This window comes from Equus asinus, chromosome 27, assembly GCF_041296235.1.
Source record: "Equus asinus isolate D_3611 breed Donkey chromosome 27, EquAss-T2T_v2, whole genome shotgun sequence".
Classification (NCBI taxonomy): Eukaryota; Metazoa; Chordata; class Mammalia; order Perissodactyla; family Equidae; genus Equus; species Equus asinus.
Genome location: NC_091816.1, coordinates 5,869,842 through 5,894,184, shown reverse-complemented (window position 1 = coordinate 5,894,184; position 24,343 = coordinate 5,869,842). Strand labels below are relative to the sequence as shown.

The following is a 24,343-nucleotide window of genomic DNA, read 5'->3' as shown; positions in this document are numbered from 1 at the left end:
CTTTCTTGGAAGGACAATGCCCTTGTTCACATTTCCCAATTTATTGCAAAAGGGAGAAACCTCTTGGATTGTTGGATCTGTCATCAGAAGGCTTGATCAAGACAGTAATGACTCCTTGGTTCACCCTGAAAGTAATTTTGCTAGAATTCCAAATGCCACTGTATGTTTGAATTATTTAAAATTTAAAATAATTTTAAATGGTCTGTTTTATTCTTCTTCCAGAGACCTTTTGCCTGAAGATTTTGTAGTTTATACCTACGACAGTGAAGGGGCTCTGATGTCTGACCATCCTGATATACAGGTAGTATGTTCTCCTCTTGATCCTGTAGCAGAATTTAAGACAAGTATAGTTCTAAAGTGAATTCTACTCAGACACTCAGTACTGTTGTATTGCAGAACTCCAAGGGCCATCTTTGAGGTTACAATATATGGAATTGTCCTGGATGGGGGTGGCGGCGGCATTTACATTAACCGAACTGTACCTTAGAGCTCTCTAGGTACTCAGTACTCAAGTGTTTTTTTTAAAGACCAGCAAAGTAATCTCTTCTATTCAATAATTGTTACTGATTATATATTAAGTTGGATATATTTTGAAAGTAGATTTTTTTTTTTTGCTGAAAGTTAATATCTCTGGAAGCACGTCTTTGCCATTACTGCTTATTAAAGAACAAACACTAAAGAAAAAACAAATACTTGAAATAATTGGCAGATGTAGAATTTGGCTTTATATATTGTTAATTAGATCATAAACATTTCCAGTTTTATTCGGGAAGACTATTTTGCTGTCCTTTTTGGCAGTGAGGTATTATTTATTTTTATCTTTTTTAATAGCTTTCATGAGAAGTCTTCCTTCCCATTAAACATATATTATTCTTCCCCTGAGCTTTGTAAAGTTTGCTAGGTTAAATTGTTTATGTTAGTTATGCTCTTTTGCAACTCCTTGCATAAACTGAAGGAAAAAACTCTGTTTTAGGTTAATTATTAGTACTCTAAAAAATAAAAAGGAAATGCTGACTTAGCTGTTTCCTTTTCTGGTCCACTTTCTGCTTCTTTTGTCTCAGTGTTCTGTTTGTCCCTTGTTTAATGGCAAATTAGTGGAGGAGCTTCAGTTTACATGATGGCATAAACCAGATCACAGATCATCCATCCATCCTTTCATCCACCTATCCTGTCGTCCATCCAAACATTGCTATGGCACGAGGCCAGAGACCACAGAATTTATGCCACTCTACAAAAGCAGTGATCTTAAAAAGGCATTTTTTTTTCTTGGCATGGGTTTCCTGGCATGAGCTCTGGAGGCATACCCTGTTTGGATTTGAATCCTCAGCTCTAGCATTTATTTGCTGGTCAACCTATTTTAACTTGTTTGTGCCTTAGTATCCTCACCTTAAAATGGGAATAGCAGTTACAACCTCACAGAGTTACTGGGAGGCTTAAATGAGTTAGTGCTTGTAAGATACTTTACAACGGTCAGTCTGACAATTTTTAACTCAGTAAGTATTATTATTTTTGTTATTGAAAGTCTGTATGCTTAAAACTGCTAAAATAGATTTCAGTTACGTAGAAATTTATGCAACTCTTATCTTAAAGTATTACTATGTAACTATACTTTCCTGGGTGTTTGAAAAATACAAACTAAGGCAGATGGAATCTTTTACTTTTTCTTGGCTATTGAATATTCAGATAAATGAAAGTCTGACTGTAGATTTGAGATACAAATTAAGACTGGTATTGGGACTTTTTTGCGTATGGCTGTATTGTTAGATATCATAATGACATATACTTTTGTCTATAAAATGCAATTTAAGTTACACTGAGAAAATTTAAAGATGTGTTGTATACGATTAAAGTAATTTCTAAAGCTATTATCTGGCTTTCATCATCCGTGTCTTTCACAAGGCCATTTTTCATAAGGAAACAAAGTTTCAATAACCACTTTCTGTGAGTTGCTGTGTGAAATAAAGCTCCAAATTGCTCTGCCTTAGAACTTCGGGGTACCTTGCAAGCACACTAGAAAGCCTCTTAGCTAACTCCTTTAATAAATCAATGCTCTGTTTCCTCTGAAAAATGCACTGGCTGCCCGAGGCTCACTGGGCTCTTGTGGTCCGCGGGCTGTTCTCCGACAGCTCTGTGCACTGCTGCCCCCACTAGTTCAGTTTTTTGCCTACAGTTTGTATGTTTCCAAAACTGTTTATGCCATTTGCAACTTTACTGTAATCATGGCATTTAATTAGGTGTTTTGTAAACTTATGGAATATGATTTGTTATTTTTTTAAAACTAAATTGAAGGCCTTGGAGGGATTTAATAAAACCTAGTTATTAAAAAAAATACCATCAAGGTGGTAGATTAAGTAACCAAGTGCTGGATTTCAGTCATGTCACATAAGAGAGCTTCTATTACAGTCACGTCTCGCTTGACAGCGGGGGTATGTTCTGAGAAATGTGTCATTAGGCAATTGTTTCTTTGTGTGAACATCACAGAGTATACTATATGGTACTCATTTCGTGGGACCACCGTTGTATGTGCAGTCCATCATTGCCTGAATTACTGTGTTACTATCTTGTGAGTGTTACCTCATCCGTAGTAGCAGAAGGTATTTATTTTCCCTAGTGAGAAGAAGGCAATATCAAAGCTACACGTTAACTACAAAACACTAGAAAGAAAAGCATTAGTGGTTGTGAATTGCCCCACACTAGAAAAAGTGGTAAAATGATGAAATTCAGCTTGTATTGCTCAGTGAATAATGGTTTAATTTTTTTATTTTCACAGTTTTAGACTTACAGGGAAAGTTCCATGAATAATATAAGACATTGAGGCATCCCCTTCACCTAGATTCTCTAAACGTTAACCTTTTACTACATTTGCTTTATGCTTTCTTTCTTCTGTTTTTTTCCCTGAATCTTGTAGGAATATGTTGGAGACATGGTGTCCCTTTACCTTTAAATACTTCAGAGTAAATTTCCTAAAAACAGGGAATCCTTTTATGTAACCAAAGTACAGTCATCAAAATTAGGAAGTTGACATTGAAGCCATACTGTCGTCTGGTCTACAGATCTCGTTGGTATTTCTTTGTCTGCTATACAATAATGTACTCTGTAGCCAAAGGAAATCCACGTTCACGTGTTGCCTTCGGGAGTCATGTCTCTTTAGTTTCCTTTAACCTGGCAATCCTTAGCTCCCCTTGTCTTTCGTGACACTGCGTTTTTGAGAAGTACAGGCCTCCTTTCTGTAGACTGTCCTGTCATTTGAGTTTGTGTGGTGTTTACACATGATCAGATTCAGATTGTGCACTTTTGGTAGGAATACCACCCGAGTGCTCGTGTCCTCAGTATATCGCAGCAGCGAGGATGTGCTGCTGTGAGTCCCTTTACTGATAGGGTTAAAACTGATCATTTGGTTAAGGAGTTGTCTGCCAGCTGTCTCCTCTGTAAACTTACTGTTTTTACCTTTTTAATTAATATTATGGTTACTTTGGTATTATGTGAATATCCTCTTACTTCTCAACTTTTTACCCACTAGTTTTAGTATTTAGTGTTTGCCTCAATCAGTTGTTATTAGGATGGTTGTTGAAATGGTGGTTTCCTAATTTCATTGTGCTTCTATATTCATTAGTGCTTTCTACTTGTAGGGAAGAGTTTTCCCTTGTCATTTGTTTGTATCATGCAGACTCATGGATTTTACTTTATCGTGAATGAAATTAAAAATCTTTTCACATATGTAAGGGCATTTTTATATTCTTTTGTGAATCCTCTGTTTGTGTTCTTTTGCTTAGTTTTTAAATTTTTTTGTCCCTCTAAGAAATTTTTTTTTTTTGTGAGGAAGATTGGCCCTGAGCTAACATCTGTTACCAATCTTCCTCTTTTTCTTGAGGAGGATTGTCCCTGAGCTGACATCCTTGCTACTCTTCCTCTATGTATTTTGTATGAGGGACACGACAGCATGGATTGGTGAGCAGCATGTGGGTCCATGCCTGGTATCCAAAACTGTGAACCCCAGGCCACCAAAGTGGAGTACATGAGCTTAACCATGATGCCACTGGGCCAGCCTCCTAAGGAAATTTTTTTTTTTTTTGAGGAAGATTAGCCCTGAGCTAACTACTGCCAATACTCCTCTTTTTGCTGAGAAAGCCTGGCCCTGAGCTAACATCCGTGCCCATCTTCCTCTACTTTATACATGGGACGCCTACCACAGCATGGCTTTTTGCCAAGTGGTGCCATGTCCGCACCTGGGATCTGAACTGGCAAACTCCGGGCCGCTGAGAAGCAGAATGTGCAACCTTAACTGCTGTGCCACCAGGCTGGCCCCCAGAAATTTTTTTTAATTGACATAAAATTGACATACAACATTCTATTATTTCAGGTGTACAACGTAATGATTCAATATTTGTATATATTGTGAAATGATCGCCACAATAGTTAACATCCATCACTATACATATTACAAAAATTTCTTTTTTGTGATGAGAGCTTTTAAGATTTGTCCTCTTAGCAACTTTCAAATATGCATTACAGTATTATTAACTATAGTTTCCATGTTGCATGTTGATCCCCATGAGTTATTTATTTTATAGCTACAAGTTGTACCTTTTGTCTCCCTTCACCCATTTCACCTACCCCCAAAACCCTACCTCTGGCAATCACTAATCTGTTCTTTATATCTATGAGCTTGGTTTTTTTTTTTTTTTTTTTAATATTCCACATATAAGTGAGATTGTATGGTATTTATCTTTCTCTGTCTGACTTATTTCACTTAGCTTAATGCCCTCAAGGTCCATCTATGTTGTTGCAAATGACAAGATTTCATTCTTTTTTGTGGCTGAATAATTTTCTGTTGCATACATATGATATTTTCTTTATTCATTCATCCATCAATGGACACTTAGATTGTTTCCATATCTTGGTTATTGTAAATAATGCTGCAGTGAACAGAGGAGTGCATATATCTTTTTGAGTTAGTGTTTTCATTTTCTTTGGATATATACCCAGAAGTGGAATTGCTAAATCACAAGATAGTTTTATTTTTAATTTTCTGAGGAACTTCTATACTATTTTCCGTAGTGGCTACACCAACTTACATTCCCATCAACAGTGCACGAAGGGTCCCTTTTCTCCACATCCTCACCAACACTTGTTAGTTCCTGTCTTTTTGGTAATAGCCATTCTGATTGGTGTGAGGTGATAATCTCATTGTGGTTTGATTTGCATTGTCCTAATGATTAGTGATGTTGAGCATCTTTTCATGTACTTGTTGACCATCTGCATGTTTTCTTTAGAGAAATGTCTATTCAGATCCTCTGCCCATTCTTTAATTGGCTTGTTGTGGTTTTTTTGCTATTGAGTTGTATGAGTTCTTTATATATTTTGGATAATCACTTATCAGATATATGACTTGCAAATATTTTCTCCCATTCAGTAGGTTGCCTTTTCGTTTTGTTGATGGCTTCCTTTGTTGTGCAGAAGATTTTTAGTTTGATGTAGTCGCTCTCGTTTATTTTTCCTTTTGTTACCTTTGCTTTTGGAGTCAGATCCAAAAACTCATTGCCAAGACCAATGTTAAGCAGCTTACCGCCTATGTTTTCTTCAAGGAGTTTTATGGTTTCAGGTCTTACATTCAAGTTTTTAATCCATTTTGAGTTAATTTTTATGTCTGATGTAAGATAGTCATCCAGTTTCGTTCTTTTGCATGTGACTGTCCAGTGTCCCTAACACCATTTATGGAAGAGTCTGTCTTTTCCCCATTGTATATTCTTGGCTCCCTTGTTGTAAATTGATTGACCATATCAGCGTAGGTTTATATTTGGGCTCTCTATTCTCTTCGATTGATCTGTGTGTCAGTTTTTATGCCAGTACTGTAATGTTTTGATTACTATAGCTTTGTCATATAGTTTGAAATCAGGGAACACTATGCCTCCAATTTTGTTCTTCTTTCTCAGGATTGCTTTGGCTATTCGGAGTCTTTTGAGGTTCCATACAAATTTTAGGATTGTTCATTCTATTTTTGTGAAAAATGCCATTGGAATTTTTTAGGGATTGTTTTTGAATCTGTAGATTGCTTTGGGTTGTATGCACATTTTAACAATATTAATTCTTTCAATCCGTAAGCGTGAAATATCTCTGCATTAATTTGTGTCTTCTTCTGTTCTTTCCTCAATGTCACAGTTTTCAGAGTGCAGGTCATTCACCTCCTTGGTTAAATTTATTCCTAGGTATTTTCTTCTTTTTGATACAATTGTAAATGGGATTGTTTTCTTAATTTCTCTTTCTGATAGTTTGTTATTTGTGTATAGAAATGCAACAGATTTCTGTATACTGATTTTGTGTCCTACAACTTTACTGAATTCCTTATTATTTCTAACAGTTTTTTGGTTGGAGTCCTTAGGAGTTTCTTTATATAATTTCATATCCTCTGCAAATAGTGACACTTTTACTTCTTCCTTCCTCTGTTGAGATTTTAAGCTTTCCCCTTCATTGTTTAAGGGTTCTTTATAGTTAGGGGTATTAACCTTTTGTTTATTATGTTACAAATATTTTCTCCCAGTCTGTGAGTTTTCTTTTAACTTTGTTTTTTGGTGTTTCTTTCCATGTAGAAGTTTAAAAAACTTTTTTTATATGGTAAAAATTATCAATCTTTTCTTTTATTGCATCTAGATCTTGAGTGATAATTAGAAAGCCTTTTTCTACACCCAGGGTTAAAGAGGAATTGAATCTTGTTTTCTTTTAGGTTTTGTATGGTTTCATTTCTTGGGGTTTAGATTCTTGATCCATTTGGGGTTTGTTCTTATGTATGTGAGGTATGGATCCAATTTTTATCCTTTCCCAAATGTCTAACCAGTGGCCCAAGCACCATTTATTAAAAAGTACATCTTGCCCCAGTGATTTGAGATGCCACTCTTATCATATAAAGTTCCATATGTGCTTTGGTCTATTTTGAGACTTGTGTTCTGTTCCACTGGTTGCTCTCTCAATTAATGCACCACCAGTACTATACTGACTTTTTTTTTTTTGCAAGAGAAAATTCACCCTAAGCTAACATCTGTTGCTGATCTTCCTCCTTTTTTCTTCATTTTCCCCCGCAAAATCCCAGTAGGTAGTTGTGTATAGTTGTAAGTTCTTCTGTGTGAGCCGCCACCACCACAGCGTGGTTAATGACAGACAAGTGGTGTAGTTCCGTACCCGGGAACCCAACCCAGGCTGCTGAAGCAGAGCACACTGAACTTCAACCAGTAGGCCATCAGGGCTGGCTCCTGACTGTTCTAATTGTTAAGGCCTTGTGATATGTCTTAATATCTGGTATGGCTAGTACCAGCCACCCCCCCACCTCCCCACCTTGGGTTTTTTTTTAGTGTCTTGTAATAGTTTTAAAGATCAGAAAATCTCATTGTGTACTAAAAAATGTGATATTAGTAAGTGATATTATGCTTGTATTTCCACTAGTCATTTTCTTGCTCAAAATTAAGGATAAAGTCTCTTTGGTTTTTAAATAAGGCTAAATGTATAGCATATAATAATAATAAGATAATCAATATACCTGTAGGAAGAAAAGAAAATCACCTGATCAAAATCACCTTTTTTTCCCCATATACTGTCTTTCTTTTCCCTTGGTATCATTAGCCTGTCACAAGGTCCTCTTCCGTATTACATGCCAATTGGCTACTGTTTCTTCTTGGTTTGACTGTCATTTAAAATGTTAAACATGACATAATGTTATCTTGTTTTGCTTCTAGGCTTACAGGTTATTGGGGTAGAGCTGTTTATACTTACTATCCTCTGGAATTCTGCCTAAACATTGTGTACTTGTAGGGCGATAGTAGAGTCTGAAGATAGTCCAAAGACTGCCATGTGATGTTATAAGATGCCAATAATATAAGTAAAAATTTTAGTTTACTGACTTTAAATAATTTTGTTAGCTCTGTGAATTTCTATGATGATTTTCAGCAAAGTAACAGTATTTGAAGATAATATAATTTTTATCATTTAGAATCATTGTCATTATCGGGGCTATGTGGAGGGAGTTTATAATTCATCCATTGCTCTTAGCGACTGTTTTGGACTCAGGTAAGGAATTTTCTGTATCAGCTTTTTTTTTTTCTTTCCTCTATTTCTTACTGTTTCCAGATCAAGTCATTTTGGAGGACTTAACAAAATTAGATTTTACTTTGATGTTGCTGAGGGTGTTTAGAACTGTGTTTCGGAGATCATTCTTTGCATGTTTATTTTGGAAATTATTACAGTTAACGAATTTAATATCTAAAAAGAAAATTTTGTCTTTTGAGACTGATAAATACTTTTTATTTAAAATAAAATATACTTTAAATTTCTGTAGCACTTTGTGTTTATAAATTTTCACCTATATTCTTTCACTTAAGTCTCATAATGACTTGTGAAAAGGGGCTCATTATCTCCAGATTGAGTTGAACAAACTGAGGTTCAGAGGCTTGTATCACGTCTCAGGTGAAGTGATGATAATATTAAAATTACATTTATTGAGGGCCTGGCAATATTGTCATATTGTGCTGATTGGTTGGTTGCATGATTGATTGAACTAATAAATATTACTTTTAATTCGCAAACCAACTATGGAAGTTGGCTCTGATTAGCTTTATTTAAGTAATAACACCTGTAGAACAGTTACTGTGTGCCAGGCAACGTTCTAAATATTTAGTTTTCAACCCTACGCAGAGGTTAAATAACTTGCTCAGAGTCCCACAGTTGGTAGGAAACGTTTGTGATTCAGACTGGTTCTCTGGCTCGCCTGTCTTGCCTTCCATCATACAGTAATCACTCAGAGAGTTTCAGTAGTGTTCAGGAAGCAATGCTGGTAAGTAGTCTGGAGCTTGAAATTTAGGTCTGCCTGACTCTAAGGCCTTATATTTTTCTCTATACCATGCTGCCCTTTCTTACACTTGTTAACAACTAGCACTTGCATTCAGGTTTTCTGATTCCTTTTCCTGTGTATTTTTTGTCTTCATTCTTAAAAATTGTGTATGTCTAATGCAACTCTCAGAGGACTGCTGCACATAGACAATGTGAGTTATGGGATTGAGCCCCTGCAAGACAGCTCTCATTTTGAGCACATCTTTTATCGAATGGATGATGTCCACAACGAGCCTCTGAAATGTGGGGTTTCCAACAAGGATATAGAGAAAGAAACCACAAAGGACGAAGAGGAAGAGCCTCCTAGCATCACTCAACTACTTCGAGTAAGGAAATAATATATTTCTTCTTGGCTCAGACTAGAGTTTTAAAAAATCATGTATTTGTACATTAAACCAATACTTATTATTGCTGTGTTTTTGCCAACTATGTGCCAGACATTGTGATAAGTACTAGGGGATAAAAGGATGATCAGAATGCCGTTCCTGCCACCAAGTTGGATACAGTCAAGCTCCTATGTGTTTTAGAAACTGGGGCTTAAATCTTAAACAGTAATCGTATTTCTTTTTATCATTGCTACATAATAGTCTGTTATACTGTCTTTTAGAGAGCAGTAGAATTTTTTTATTTGGATACGTTTTATACAAACTGGAATGGTGATTCTTGAGCTCTGGATTGGAGAAAGAGAGGTAGGGCTTTAGGACTAGTTATTTCACGTCTTCCAGGAACACTTGTTTGTATCCCTATTTTGGGTCTTCATTGGGATTTCTTGACTTACCCTTGACATGGGTCTCTTAGACTGAAGTGTTTCTAGAAATAGATCATCCTCTGCTGCAGGCAATGCACCTCCTACATATGAGATGCTGCTACCGTGTTGGGAGAGGCGTGCGCCTCTTCCTGTATGTTTTCATTAACTCATACTAGTTTATGTGTTATTTTCATTGCCTCACCTGCCATCCACTCTTTTGACTATTGAACTGTTCTTTTTAATGTTAATCATTGGAAAACATTTAAATTTTAGCTTCTTCTCTACTTTATATGAATTTCTGTAAAATCACAAAATTAGTCATTTTTTTAAAGTTGCAATGTTGTCCTCACTTCTGTTCTGGATTATTAGTGGATATTCTTTCTTTCACTCTCAACATAGTAATGGGGTTTCCCATTAAAATGTGTGTGTGTGTGTGTGGTTGATATTAGAAAACCAGTAAGTCTGCTTTGGAAGCTTGAATAACTCACGTTGTCTTTAAGTATAATTTTTCTTAGATGAGTACAAATAGGAGATATCACTTAAAAACATATGTTTTTGGTTTTATTGATCTAGGATGTGGTAAGTATAATAATTTTATGATGTTCTTAACAGACTTGAAATAAGTGACTAGAGATTCGGGTAAGATCATTACATATGAAAGTCGTGCAGGCTTCTAACTGTTTTTCCTCTATGATGTTCATGTTTTTGACAGAGAAGAAGAGCTGTCCTGCCGCAGACCCGCTATGTGGAGCTGTTCATTGTTGTAGACAAGGAAAGGGTAGGATTGGTGACAGTTTTTCTTCTTTTTCATGAAAAGCAGATGAGAAGTGAGCATCCCATGAAGGAAATATAAAATAGAGTATATTTGTATTGATTTTGCTTAAATGTGATTTTAATACTAAAATGGCTTTTTTCCTTTAAACACACTTAAGATTCACAAGATTCCACCAGAAGCTGAATGTAGCAAATGAGACTACCTCTAACTTTATTTTTCACTTGTGATTCTTTTTCCTGCCCTTTTGAGTGATTTGCATATGCTTAATTTAAGTGAAATTATACTGCTTTTCAGAGCCTTGAGACCTTTTCAAATGACTGTACAGGATTGTGGTGATAAAACCAGTTAATCATATATTTCTTTGTTGACTAATAAAAATTGCTTTGCCTTCTAGAATTTCAGCTAACCTTTGCTTTGCTTAAAGAGAGAGAAATCTTCCAGCTCCTGGCATGCTTTAGAGGGAAAAAGGAGAATGGTTCATTTTAGCATTTACTGTTAAATTCAATATACAGAATAACACCCGGAATTTTCCTTATTCATACTTAAGAATTGTGTTTAACTTAACTAAGAAAAGAAATGGGTCTATTTCAGCATTTACAGGATTATCAGTTTTAGATATAGCTGCTATATAATTTAACACATAAGATTATTTGAAATGTTTTGTCTTTTATTGCCAACTTTTTGTTTGTGTGAAAGGCTTGTTTGTAGAAACTTAACATGACTGGAATTCCTTTCTTATAAGCTGCAGAGACAGTTTCAAGGATTTTTATGGTTTTAAAAAATCCCTTATTGTGTGTAGGTTGGAGGAGAACAAGCCATATTTATTGAGATAGAGATATATTCAGAATTGTTCATTATAGGTTTGTTACCCTCAAGTGGTAGAAGGAAAAGGCACAGGGAATATGAACAAGCATGAACTCTGCCCCAGATAATGGGTAAAAAGTTTCTGTAGAATGTTGGAACAAGTGACAAAAATAGAGATTTGAAATGTTTTTCTTTATCACTCTCTCCAGATAGATTTGTTATATACTGGTAGAAAATGGTTCAAAATAAAAATGGTTCCATTTTCATCAAACCTCGTCAAATGTATTACATTTTTTTTCTTGTTTAGGAGAACCGTGATAAAATGCCTAATTGATGGGATTTGATATATTCTGATATTAATGCCCTTATCACAGCGCAAAATCATACATTCTTTTAAAAATTTCCTTTTTGTTAAGTTGGTTGTATTAAAATAATGTTAAAATAGTAGACGTTTGGATTTAGCCAGGTCTCAAAGAAAAGAATCAGTCATGTCAGCTATTTGGCTTAATACACTTAAACTTTTAAATATCTCTATATTTTACCCACATATAATGTGTTTCAACTAGTGAACATTCATTGGTTAATCTCTCATTGTTAGATTAGCCCAGAGTTTAGAAATGGTTTATTGGTGATGTGTTTAGCCTGGGGGGTGAAAGGGTCAGAAAATCCTTTAGATTGTCTTTATTCCCTTATCTGTGCATTTTGATTGTTTCAAACTCTACCTTTGTGAAATGCTTAATATTTTTGCATCAAAATGAATAAAAAGAACATTAAGAAGAGAATTCACTTCAAAGTACTGATTTGGAAAAAATGAAGACTTCAATGCTTTTACATTATTATTCATTTCATGCTTGTACCTGTTTTTCTTTTATTCCTATTTATCACTAAAATGTATCCTTTAGATTTATTAATTTGAAATACAGGTGAATGTCTAAATGCCTCAATTTTTGGTTCAGAGGAAATTTTTGGATTCTTAGCTTTATTGTAACAGATTATAGAGATCTTTTTCTCAATTACTTTGGTGATAATTTTCCTGTTGTGCTTTTCAGTATGACATGATGGGGAGAAATCAGACTGCAGTGAGAGAAGAGATGATTCGTTTAGCAAACTACTTGGATAGCGTAAGTCGTATTTCCTTTCAGCTGGGATTATTCTCTCTGTTCCTCTCACAGTCTCAGAACAGAATTTTAAAATTGTCTTATTTTGAGCCCTGATTATCCTAGGGCCTAAATAACTCAATCTTTCAGGGTTCTGTTTTCTAGTTTGTTTTGTAACTTTTTATGTTTGAAAAGAAAGTACAATTGTAGAGAGACTTTGAGACAAGCAAGAGATTTCATCTTAGCATCTGCTTTATCTTCAGAGTGCAGGCTAAGGTACTTTGGTGTTTATGAAAAGATCTTTGAACGTTTACTGAGAGAATCTTATTTTGAATAAGGCTGCCTCCTCCTCTGCCACCATGATATGACGATATTAATGTGTTTGTCGGGGAGAGGAAGGGGTGGGAGGGGAGGAAGAGGGACAGAGCTTTGGCTTGAGATTTTGGACTTCATTCATCCAGTAGGAGATGCTGAATAATCAGATGCATGTTCTTATGAGATAATTTCATCTATAAGGCTTTCCCCTGGTCTGAATAGCAACCATAATAATAATGATGATGATAGCATCCTACTGAGTATTTATAATATGCTAGAAACGAGCCAAGTGCTTTACATCTGTTAACTCATTTATTCCTTCCAGTATCTCTGTGAAATAGATGTGAGTTCTGTAATCCTTTATCCGAAACCTATGGGGCACATGCAATTAGAATTTTAGATAAAAGTTTAGAAAGGTAATGTGGTTCACTGTGTATTTATTACATAACACCTCCAACAGGATCTTGGGGTAGCACCTTGTAATCCAACTCATTGATATTTCTGTAGTGAAATCTATGAATATTTACATTAAGTGAGATAAATATGGACTATTAGTTGGCTTGTATTAGTTTGGGGCAAGTTTTGAAACCCAATTTACCAAAAACTTTAAATTTCCAGAGTTTGTCAGATTTTGGAATGGAAGGTAAAATTTTGAAATTACATTACTTTTATTTTATGGATGAGGAGACCAAGACCCTTGAGAGGCTAGAATCTCATTATATTGATGGAAATATTTTTTTTGGAGGGGAGGAGTCCTATTTTTAATAGACGTTGTTGTGTGACTTCATCATAAGTTAAAAAACTCTCGTATTCTTTAAGGTATTTTATATACTTTTATTTCTGTTTTCTTCTTAGATGTATATTATGTTAAATATTCGAATTGTGCTGGTTGGACTGGAGATTTGGACAACTGGAAACCAGATCAGCATTCTTGGAGGTGCTGATGACGTGTTGGGGAACTTTGTACAGTGGCGGGAAAAGTTTCTTATAACACGTCGGAGACATGACAGTGCACAGCTAGTTCTGTAAGTGTTTTTTTTTTTTTAAAAAGTACTATCAGGCCTGGCCCTCTGGCGAAGTGGTGAAAGTTCCATGAGCTCTGCTTTTGCAGCCCAGGTCTGTGGGTTTGCATCCCGGATGCGGACCTACTCCACTCACCAACCGAGCTGTGGAGGTGGCCCACGTACGAAAAAATAGAGGAAGATTGGCACGGATGTTAGCTCAGGGCTAGTCTTCCTCAAGCAAAAAAAAAAAAAAAAAATAGGAGGATTGGTAATGGATGGTAGCTCAGGGGAAATCTTCCTCAGGAAAAAGAAGTACTATTAATGAAATGGCAGAGTAATTTTTCCTTGTTTTCTTTTATTAGAATCATATTTTCTTAAAGTTCTTGGGCATTCGTTTAGATATGGAAAACTTAGTTTGATACCCATAGGACAAGTGACAGTATGAGAATGAGAACTCTCTTTTGTGTTGGATTCTCTGTCGCCTTTATCCCATGACCTGCTTCTTGCTTGTATTTACTTCCTCATTTTGGCATGGCATGTTTTCTAGTTTTTTCTTGTGAGAATACATATGGAAAGAAAAAATTTTGACATCCTGCATGTCAGAAGATGTGTTTCACAGTCTCAGAACAGAATTTAAAAATTACCTCAATTTGACCTCCGATTAGCCTAGTGCCCAGGTAACTCAGCCTCTCAGAGGTGTGCTTGCTAGTTTTCTTAGTACCTGTTTTGACTCCTTGGCTGGTATGAAATCCTTTTCCTTTAGGACTTTGAAGGCGTGACTCTGTTGTGTTCTGACTTCCAGGAGTACTATTGGGAAGGCTTAGACCATTCTTTTCTTGATCCTGTATATGTGGCCTTTCTTTTTTCTTTTTTTTAGGTTCTCTGGAAACTTGTAGGATCTTCTTGGCTGCCAGGCCTCTGAATTTTCCTGATGATATGCTTGGTCACTCATCGTGCTGTGTTCTTAGTGGATGATTTCAATCTTGAAACTGATGTCCTGAAGTTTCAGGAATTTTTCTCAAATTATTTTGTAGCTGATTTCATCCTGTTTATTTTTATTCTTCATTTCTTCTGGGATTCCTGTCACTTGTCTATTGAGTTTCTTTTGCCGTGTCCTCTAATTTTATTACCTTTTGTCCCCTTTCTTCTCTTTGTCTTTTGGTTCTACTTTCTGGGATATTTCCTTAAATTTATCTTCTAAGCTTTTTATTGAGATTTTCATTTTTGCTTTCTTATTTTTAATATTTAACAGCTTTTTGTCCCCCTTAATATTTTTATATAATCAAGTTCTTATTTCATGGATATAATGGTTTTTCTTTTCTCTTTGAGATATTACTGATCTATGTTTTTAAAATTTTCTTCTTTTACATAGCATTTTTGTGGTACTATAATAAAATTTAAACTTATATAAATCACTTAATACAAATACATTCCAAAAACTTAGAGCAAAACTCTCGCTTAAAAATATTTAAAACATTTTATCCTTCTTCAGAGTTTTCTAGCTTGATAGGCTGGCTTTTTGCAAAAAAAATTGTTCTAATTTATATAATATTTTTTTTGCCTCCCTCAATGTTGATGGTACCTAAAGCTCACGATTTTTTCTGAGAAGAGATTTCCCTTGATTTTATTTTGTTTTCTTTTGTTATGTGAGTTAATTTAAAGCAAGACACTGAAAATGCCAAAATGGATTTTTATGGCCCCATAATCACAAAGGTTTGGTCCCAAGCTTTTTGTTAATTTTTAGTAAAATTGAACCTGCAATTGTCCTCATTCCAGTGAGCATACCATCTGGCTCACAAAGGTCAAAGGAACAGGTGTGGAGCCATCTCCCTATGCCTGCCCAGCCCCACCTACCAAGCTCTCTTCCCCTCCAATTTGGTCTCCGTCTGTCTTGTTAGAGGCGTTTCCCAAATGTCTGATGATCCCTGGTTGGTTGGTTGTGGTTAAGGATGGGGCACTAAAAAGCCTGTGGAAGCACTGAGTCCATGAGTGGGGCTTGGAGACCATGACGTTTGCTCTAGGGTGATCTGGCCGAAGTGTTTCCTTGGCAATTCCCTGTTGTCAGGATCTCCAGTCCTCTTCTCCTGGTTGGTCAGATGTCCCAGAGATTTATTCATTCATTTAAAAGATATTTATTAGGCATATACCCTAGGCACTGGGGTATAGTGGTGAACAAGGCAGACAAAAATTCTTGCTCTCATCGAGTTCATGTTCTGGTGGAGGAGATTGGCCATAAATGAGATAAATAAGTATATGTAATGTGTTAAATAATGATAAGTGTTAAGGGGAAAAAATAAAGCAGGGAGGGTAGATGTAAAACTATTGGAGGAGTGAGGTTGAAATTATAGGTGACGTGGTGAGGGGAGGCGTCAATGAGAGGATGACTTTTGAGTAAAGACCTAAAGGAGCAGGGGAGTGAATGGAGGTGTATATTGGAGAAGGGAGTTCCAGGCAGAGGGAATAGGTCCTGAGATACAGGTGTGGCTGGGATGATTGAGGACACATGGAGGCCATCATGGCTCTTCTGTTCCCTGTGCTCCCTGCCTGTGGCCTCCTGTGTGTATGTGTTCACTGAGTTTGTTACCTGTCTTTCCTCACGAGAATTTTTTTTTTGGTGAGGAAGATTGTCCCAGAGCTAACATCTGTGCCAATCTTCCTCTATTTTGTATGTGAGAGGCCACCACAGCATGGCTTGATGAGTGGTATGTAGGTCCATGCCTGGGATCTGAACCTGTGAACCCCAGGCTGCCAAAGCAAAGTGTGTGAACTTAACCACTAGGCCACTGGGCCAGCTTCTAGGATTTTTGAATAAATAAACGTAATGCATTTTAGGAAGGTTTTTCATTTAGAAGGTAGAAGAAAACTTGTTTTGGTATCTAAAACATATCTTCATTTGTCTGAAAAATGAATTTTTAATATTAATCTCATTCTTTGATAATAAAAAAGAGATAGGAACCGGCTCTGTGGCCAGTGATTAAGTTTGGAGCACTCCACTTTGGTGTCCTGTGTTTGGTTCCCGGGTGCAGACCTACACCACTCGTCAGTGGTCATGCTATGGTGGCATCCCACATGTAAAATAGAGGAAGATTGGCACAGATGTTAGCTCAGGACGAATCTTCCTCAGCAAAAAAAAAGAGATAAGGCTTAATTGTATTCTGATTTTAAAATGTTATTTATCTTTGCCATTGTTCCCGTTTTTTTAGGTTCTACCAATCCAGTTTGAGATTACCCACATAGGAGCAATGTATTCCCTTTTTCTCCCAAATATATTTTTTAACTTTTACCTGTTCTTTTCGTTTAGGAAGAAAGGTTTTGGTGGGACTGCAGGAATGGCATTTGTGGGGACAGTGTGTTCAAGGAGTCACGCAGGTGGCATTAATGTGGTACGTTTTTGTTTTTGCTGTTTGACTTTGGGCATCTGCATTAGGACAGTGTCAAGCATTTACTGACTCCATACTTCCTCCCCTAGTCTTCACAACAATATTTTGGGTATAATGAGGGGCATGATAGAGTGGCAGATGTGTTCTTTCCCTGGAGACTGGATTAAGCTTTCTAATATTTATTATATGTCCTTTATTGTTGATAAGGAAATACAGACACTATTTAAGAAAATTAAATTAGGACCATGAATTTGTTTTTCCATGAACCACCATGAGTGACTATTGGTGCTAAAGAAATTGCTCCATTGCTTAAAGGGTCCGCCTCCATCATCAGTGTGTTGAGTCACAACAGTTTCTCACTAGACTGCAATGTATGAAGACTGATGTTGGATGCTTGATTTATCATATAGTCTGTCAACATTGTAGCGATAAATTTCCTTTTGTGAAAAATAATCTGGGAGACAAAACATATCCTTTTTGTTCATAAACCTATTTAACAGTTTCCTGTGTTTGGACAGTTTGGGCAAAGCAGCGTGGAGACATTCGCATCCATTGTTGCTCATGAGTTGGGTCATAACCTTGGAATGAATCATGATGATGGGAGAGATTGTTTTTGTGGAGCAAAGAGCTGCATCATGAATTCAGGAGCATCGTGAGTAACTGAATTCTTTCTTCTTCTTCTTCTTAATATAGTATTGTAGATCAGTGTTTCTTTTTTTTTAATTAATTTATTTTTGGATGTAAGTCATAGTATATTTGAAATTCTGTGTAGATTACATCATGTTCACAACCCCAAAACTAATTATAGTCCATCCCTTCACATGTGAGCCTAATCACCCCTTTTCCTCCATCTTCCCCCATGGTAACCACCAATCCAATCTCCAGTGCTATCTGCGTGTTTGTCATTGTTTTTATCTTCCACTTATGAGTGAGATCATATGGTATTTGACTTTCTCCCTCTGACTTATTTCACTCAGCATAGTACCCTCAAGGTCTATCCATGTTGTCACAAACGGCTGGATTTCATCATTTCTTATGGCTGAGTAGTATTCCATCATGTATAAATACCACATCTTCTTTATCCATTCGTCCCTTGATGGGCACCTAGGTTGCTTCCAAGTCTTGGCTATGGTGTATAATGCTGCAATGAACATAGGGGTGCAAGTATCTTTATGCCTTTGTGTTTTCAAGTTCTTTGGATAAATACCCAGCAGTGGAATACCTGGATCATATGGTAGATCTATTGTTAATTTTCTGAGGATACTCCATACTGCTTTCCATAGTGGCTGCACCAGTTTGCACTCCCACCAGCAGTGAACAAGGGTTCCCTTTTCTCCACATCCTCTCCAACATTTGTTGTTTCCTGTCTTGTTAATTATAGCCATTCTGACTGGAGTGAGGTGATACCACATTGTAGTTTTGATTTGCATTTCCCTGATAGCTAATGATGTTGAGCATCTTTTCATATGCCTGTTGGCCATTCGTATATCTTCTTTGGAGAAATCTCTGTTCAGATCTTTTGCCCATTTTTTAATTGGATTGTTGGTTTTTTTGTTGTTGAGCTGTATGAGTTCTTTGTATGTTTTGGATATTAACCCCTTATCTGATATATGGTTTGCAAATATCTTCTCCCAATTGTTAGGTTGTCTTTTCGTTTTGTTGAGGATTTCCTTTGCTGTGCAGAAGATTTTTAGCTTGATGTAGTCCCATTTGTTCATTTTTTTCTTTTGTTTCCCTTGCCCGGTCAGACATGGGACTTGTAAATATGCTGCTCAGACCGATGTCAAAGAGCATACTGCCTGTGTTTTCTTCTAGAAGTTTCCTGGTTTTGGGTCTTACATTCAAGTCTTTAATCCATTTTGAGTTGAATTTTGTGCCTGGTATGAGGGAATGGTCTACTTTGATTCTTTTGCATGTGGCTGTCCAGTTTTCCATTTATTGAGGAGACTCTCCTTTCTCCATCATATGCTCTTGGCTCCCTTGTTGAATATTAGCTGTCCATAAATGTGTGGGTTTACTTCTGGGCTCTCAATTCTATTCCATTGATCTGTGTGTCTGTTTTTGTGCCAGTACCATGCTGCTTTGGTTACTATGGCTTTGTAGTATATTTTGAAATCAGGGAGTGTGATACCTCCAGCTTTGTTCTTTTTTCTCAGGAATCCTTTGGCTATTCGGGGTCTTTTGTTGTTCCATATAAATTTTAGGATCCTTTGTTCTATTTCTGTGAAAAATGTTGTTGGAACTTTGATAGTGATTGCGTTGAAGCTATAGATTGCTTTAGGAAGTATGGAGATTTTAACGATGTTAATTCTTCCAATCCAAGAGCATGGAATATCTTTCCATTTCCTTGTGTCTTCTTTGATTTCTTTCAACAATGTTTTATAGTTTTCAGTGTACAGATCATTCACCTCTTTGGTTAAGTTTATTCCTAGGTATTTTATTCTTTTTGTTGTAATTGTAAATGGGATTGTATTCTTAATTTCTCTTTCTGCTACTTCCTTGTTCGTGTATAGAAATGCAACCAATTTTTGTATGTTGATTTTGTATCCCGTGACTTGACTGTATTGCTTTATTGTTTCTAAAAGTATTTTAGTGGAATCTTTAGGGATTTCTAGATATAAAATCATGTCATCTGCAAAGAGCGACAGTTTCACTTCTTCTTTTCCAATGTGGATCCCTTTTATTTCTTTTTCTTGCCTGATTGCTCTGGCTAGGACTTCCAACACTATGTTAAATAAGAGTAGTGACAGGGGCATCCTTGTCCGGATCCTGTTCTTAGAGGGATAGCTTTCAATTTTTCTCCACTGAGAATGATATTTGCTGTGGGTTTGTCATATATGGTCTTTATTATGTTGAGGTATTTTCCTTCTATACCCATTTTATTTAGAGTTTTTATCACAAATGGTTGCTGTATCTTGTCAAATGCTTTCTCTGCATCTATTGAGATGATCATGTGATTTTTATTCTTCATTTTGTTAATGTGGTGTATCACGTTGATAGATTTGCGGATGTTGAACCATCCCTGCATCCCTGGAATGAAATCCACTGGATCATGTATGAAGTTTTTAATGTATTGTTGTCTTTGATTTGCTAGTATTTTGTTGAGGATTTTTGCATTGATGTTCATCAATGATATTGGCCTGTAATTTTCCTTTTTTGTGTTGTCCGTGTCTGGTTTTGGTATCAGGATAATCTTGGCTTCGTAGAATGAGTTAGGAAGCTTCCTCTCCTCTTCAGCTTTTTGGAAGAGTTTGAGAAGGATAGGTATTAAGTCTTCTTTGAATGTTTGATAGAATTCACCAGGGAAGCCATCTGGTCCTGGACTTTTATTTTTTGGGAGGTTTTTGATTGCTGTGCCGATCTCCTTACTGGTGATCGGTCTATTCAAATTTTCTACTTCTTGGTCCGGTTTTGGAAGGTTGTATGTTTCTAAGAAATTATCCATTTCTTCTAGATTATCCACTTTCTTGGCGTATAGCTTTTCATAGTTTTCTCTCAGTATCTTTTGTATTTCTGAGGTGTCCTTTGTAATCTCTTCTCTTTGATTTCTGATTTTATTTATTTGAGCCTTCTCTCTTTTTCGCTTGGTGAGTCTAGCTAAGGGTTTGTCAATTTTGTTTATCTTTTCAAAGAACCAGCTCTTGGATTCGTTGATTTTTTTCTATTTTCTTTTTAGCCTCTATTTCATTTATTCCTTCTCTGATTTTTATTATTTCCTTCCTTCTGCTGATTTTGGGCTTTGTTTGTTGTTCTTTTTCCAGTACCTTTAGATGCCCTTTTAGATTGTCTATTTGGGATTTTTCTTCTTTGTTGAGGTAGGCCTGAATTGCTATAAACTTCCCTCTTAGAACCGTTTTGATGTATCTCACAGATTTTGGCATGTCGTGTTTTCAGTTTCATTTGTCTCCAGGAATTTTTTGATTTCTTCTTTGATTTCTTCCTTGACCCAATCGTTGTTCAGCAGCATTTTGTTTAATCACCACATTTTTGTGGCTTTTCTGGTTTTCTTCCTGTAGTTGATTTCTAGTTTCATCCCTTTGTCATCAGAAAAGATGCATGGTATTATTTTGATCTTAAATTTATTGAGCCTTGTTTTGTGGCCTAATATGTGATCAGTCCTGGAGAATGTTCCATGGCCATTTGAAAAGAATGTGTATTCTGTGGTTTTTGGATGGAATGTTCTGTACATATCTACTAAGTCCATCTGGTCTAATGTGTCCTTTAAGGTGAGTGTTTCCTTATTGATCTTCTGTTTGGGTGATGTATCCATTTGTGTTAGTGGAGTGTTAAAGTCCCCTACTATTATTGTGTTACTGACTATTTCTCCTTTTATGTCTGTTAATAACTGCTTTATATATTTAGGTGCTCCTATGTTGGGTGCGTAGATATTTACAAGTGTTATATTTTCTTGTTGGATTGTTCCCTTTATCATTATGTAGTGCCCGTCTTTGTCTCTTGTTACAGTTTTTGTTTTAAAGTCTATTTTGTCTGATATAAGTATTGCTACCCCCCTTTTCTTTTCTTTGCCATTTGCATGGAATATCTTTTTCCATCCTTTCACTTTCAGTTTGTGAGTGTCTTTAGGTCTGAAGTGTCTCTCTTGTATGCAGCATATACATGGGTCTTGTTTTTTTATCCAGTTGGCCACCCTATTGCATTTGCTCGGAGTATTTAGTCCATTGACATTTAAAGTAGCTGTTGATAAATATGTATTTATTGCCATTTTGTGACTTTTTCTTCTGGGTGTTTTAGTAGTTCTTCTCTGTTCCTTTTTTTTGTCTTGCTCTCTTCCCTTGTGGTTTGATGGCTATCTTTAGTAATATGTTTGACTTCTTTTGTCTTTTTTTCTTGCTTGTTACAGGTTTCTGATTTGTGATTACCAGGAAGATCCTATTTAGTATTCTATGCATATAACAGTCTATATTGAGTTCATAGACTCGTTAGCTTGACCTACTTCTAAAAGCTCTACTTTTTCACTGCCCTCCTCCCACATTATATGTTTTTCAAATCATATTTAGTCTCTTGTTTAGTGTGTGTCTATCCATTACCCTCTTATCATTGAAATAGGTGATTTTAGTACGTTTGTCTTTTAACCTTCATAGTATTTTCACAGGTAGTTGATCTGCTACCTTTACTATATTTTTACCTTACAAGTGATTTTATTGTCTTGGTTTTTTGTTGTTGTTGTTGTTTTGTCTTTTTGATAATTTTTTTTTTTACTCTGTTTGTGGTTGTTGCTTTCCCACTAAAATAAGTCCCTTCAGCATTTCTTGCAGAACTGGTTTCTTGGTGATAAACTCCTTTAATTTTTGCTTGTCTGGGAAGCTCTTTATCTCTCCTTCCATTCTGAATGACAGGCTTGATGGATAGAATATTCTTGGCTGTAGGTTTTTTCCTTTTAGCACTTTAAGTATGTCATGCCATTCTCTTCTCGCCTGTAGGGTCTCAACTGAGAAGTCACTGACAGCCTGATGGGCTTCCCTTTATATGTCACTTGTGGCCTTTCTCTTGCTGCTTTTAGGATTCTCTCTTTGTCTTTAATTTTGGATGTTTTAATTATAATATGTCTTGGTGTGAGCCTCTTTGGGCTTATCTTGTTTGGAGCTCTCTGTGCTTCCTGACCTTGGATGTCTGTTTCCTTCCTCAGGTTAGGAAAATTTTCATCTATTATTTCTACAAATAAATTTTCTTCCCCTTTGTCTCTCTCTTCTCCTTCTTGGACACCTATAATCCGAATGTTAGCATGCTTGATATTGTCCCAGAGTTCCCTTAGACTGTTCTCATTCTGTCTAATTCTTTTTTCTCTTTTCTCTTCTGCTTGGGTGATTTCCTCTAGTCTTTCATCTGGCTCGCTGATCCATTCTTCTGTATCCTCTACTCTGCTATTGAGTCCTTCTAGTGAATTGCTCATTTCCAGTATTGTATTCTTCATTTCTGATTGGTTTTCTTGTATATTTTCCAGTTCTTTGCTGACGTGCTCACTGTGTTCATGCATTCTTCTCCCCATATCTGTGAGCATCCTCATGATGTTTTGGTTGAACTCTTTGTTGAGTAGGTCTCTTGTTTCTGTTTCATCTAGTCCTTTCTCTGGGGTTTTGTCCTGTTCCCTTGCTTGGAAAGTATTCCTTTGTCTCCTCATTATGCCTCTTTCACTGAGCTTATTTCTGTGTATTAGGTGAGTCGGGTATGTCTCCTGATCTTGGAGAAGTGGCCTTATGTTTGAGATGCCTTATGAGGCCCAGCAGTGTGCTTCCCTCTCCTCACCAGTCCATAAGAACCAGGAGTGACCCCTTCGTGGGATACTTGTGTCCTTCTTCTGTGGCAGGGTTGCTCCCACTGCAGGTACCCAGGGAGTCTAATCTTTCCTTCCCTGGCCAGCTGTTTGTAAATCTGGTTTGTGGAGCCTCAGCACCCTTGGCTACAAAGTCTATCAGCACACTCCTATTGCACTTTTCCTCTTAATTGGGTTGGTACCCAGTGTAGCTGGTTGCTAGACTCAGGGGCTTACAGTTGTGATACACCTCAGGCCTACAAGGCTGTTGTCAGTTCTCTTAGGAGTGAAGCTGAGTGGGGCTGGCCCTTGACACTCAATTGTTTCAGGCTTTGGAAGGTGGGCCTGATCCTTTTTATATCTATTTTTGAAGCACAGGTCTTCTGTCACTGATAAGCCTCACCCCCGACAGGACTACATACACCATCAACACAGTCCTGGTCCATGCATACTTCTCAACCCCCTGGAGCGTACCCTGATGCCGCACTGCAGAGACCCCCACCTCTCCACCAATGCCCCCCAACAGTTCACCTGGTCCTCACGCAGGCCCTGCCCCACAGAGGCAGACACACTGGCCTGCCTGTAGAGGATCAAGGCACCCAGTCAATGCAGGCTGAAAAGTAGCCTGAGGGCTTGCTGTTAGGTGGGGCCAGTCCCTAGGGCTGGTTGCCTGCCCTTGCTGAACTGGGTTAAATCTGTGCTCTAGTGGGTGTGGCAGACCCCTGGGCTAACAGGCAAAGGGATCAACCTCAATGGCACCCACTGAGGTCTGTGTCAGCATGCCTGGACCAGCTCAGAACTATGGCCCCCACCAATGTCTCAGCATCCGGAGAGGTCCCTGCTCTCACCAAGATGCCCCCAGAGCCCACCAGGTGAGTCTCGTTTCACCAAAGGACTGTCAGCCTTCTCTCTGGTGATTCTAGGTTGCTGCACTGAGTGAGTTTGTGTGTGGGCCCTTTAAGACCCGGGTCCTTTCGGCTTTCAGCGGTAGCTTTTCTGGGGATATCCTCGCTGCAGTTAATAGCCAGCAAAGCCAGACAGTAAGACCCCTGTCTCAATTGAGCTGAGTCTGAAG

General features: G+C 37.1%; 1 protein-coding gene across 3 annotated transcripts in view; it reads left to right on the top strand.

Moving 5' to 3' along the window:
• Positions 1–24,343, top strand: part of ADAM9 (ADAM metallopeptidase domain 9) — a 177,435-nt gene that overhangs the window by 42,104 nt on the left and 110,988 nt on the right. For all 3 annotated transcript variants that reach the window (XR_011498901.1, XM_070500114.1, XM_070500115.1), the window contains exons 4-11: positions 223–301; positions 7,979–8,055; positions 9,005–9,200; positions 10,335–10,400; positions 12,251–12,322; positions 13,469–13,638; positions 16,919–17,000; positions 17,516–17,649. Coding sequence is in view for 2 of the 3 variants with exons in the window: in XM_070500114.1 (XP_070356215.1) it covers positions 223–301; positions 7,979–8,055; positions 9,005–9,200; positions 10,335–10,400; positions 12,251–12,322; positions 13,469–13,638; positions 16,919–17,000; positions 17,516–17,649 (876 nt within the window). In the remaining variant the exon portion in view is untranslated. The remainder of the gene's footprint in view (positions 1–222; positions 302–7,978; positions 8,056–9,004; positions 9,201–10,334; positions 10,401–12,250; positions 12,323–13,468; positions 13,639–16,918; positions 17,001–17,515; positions 17,650–24,343) is intronic.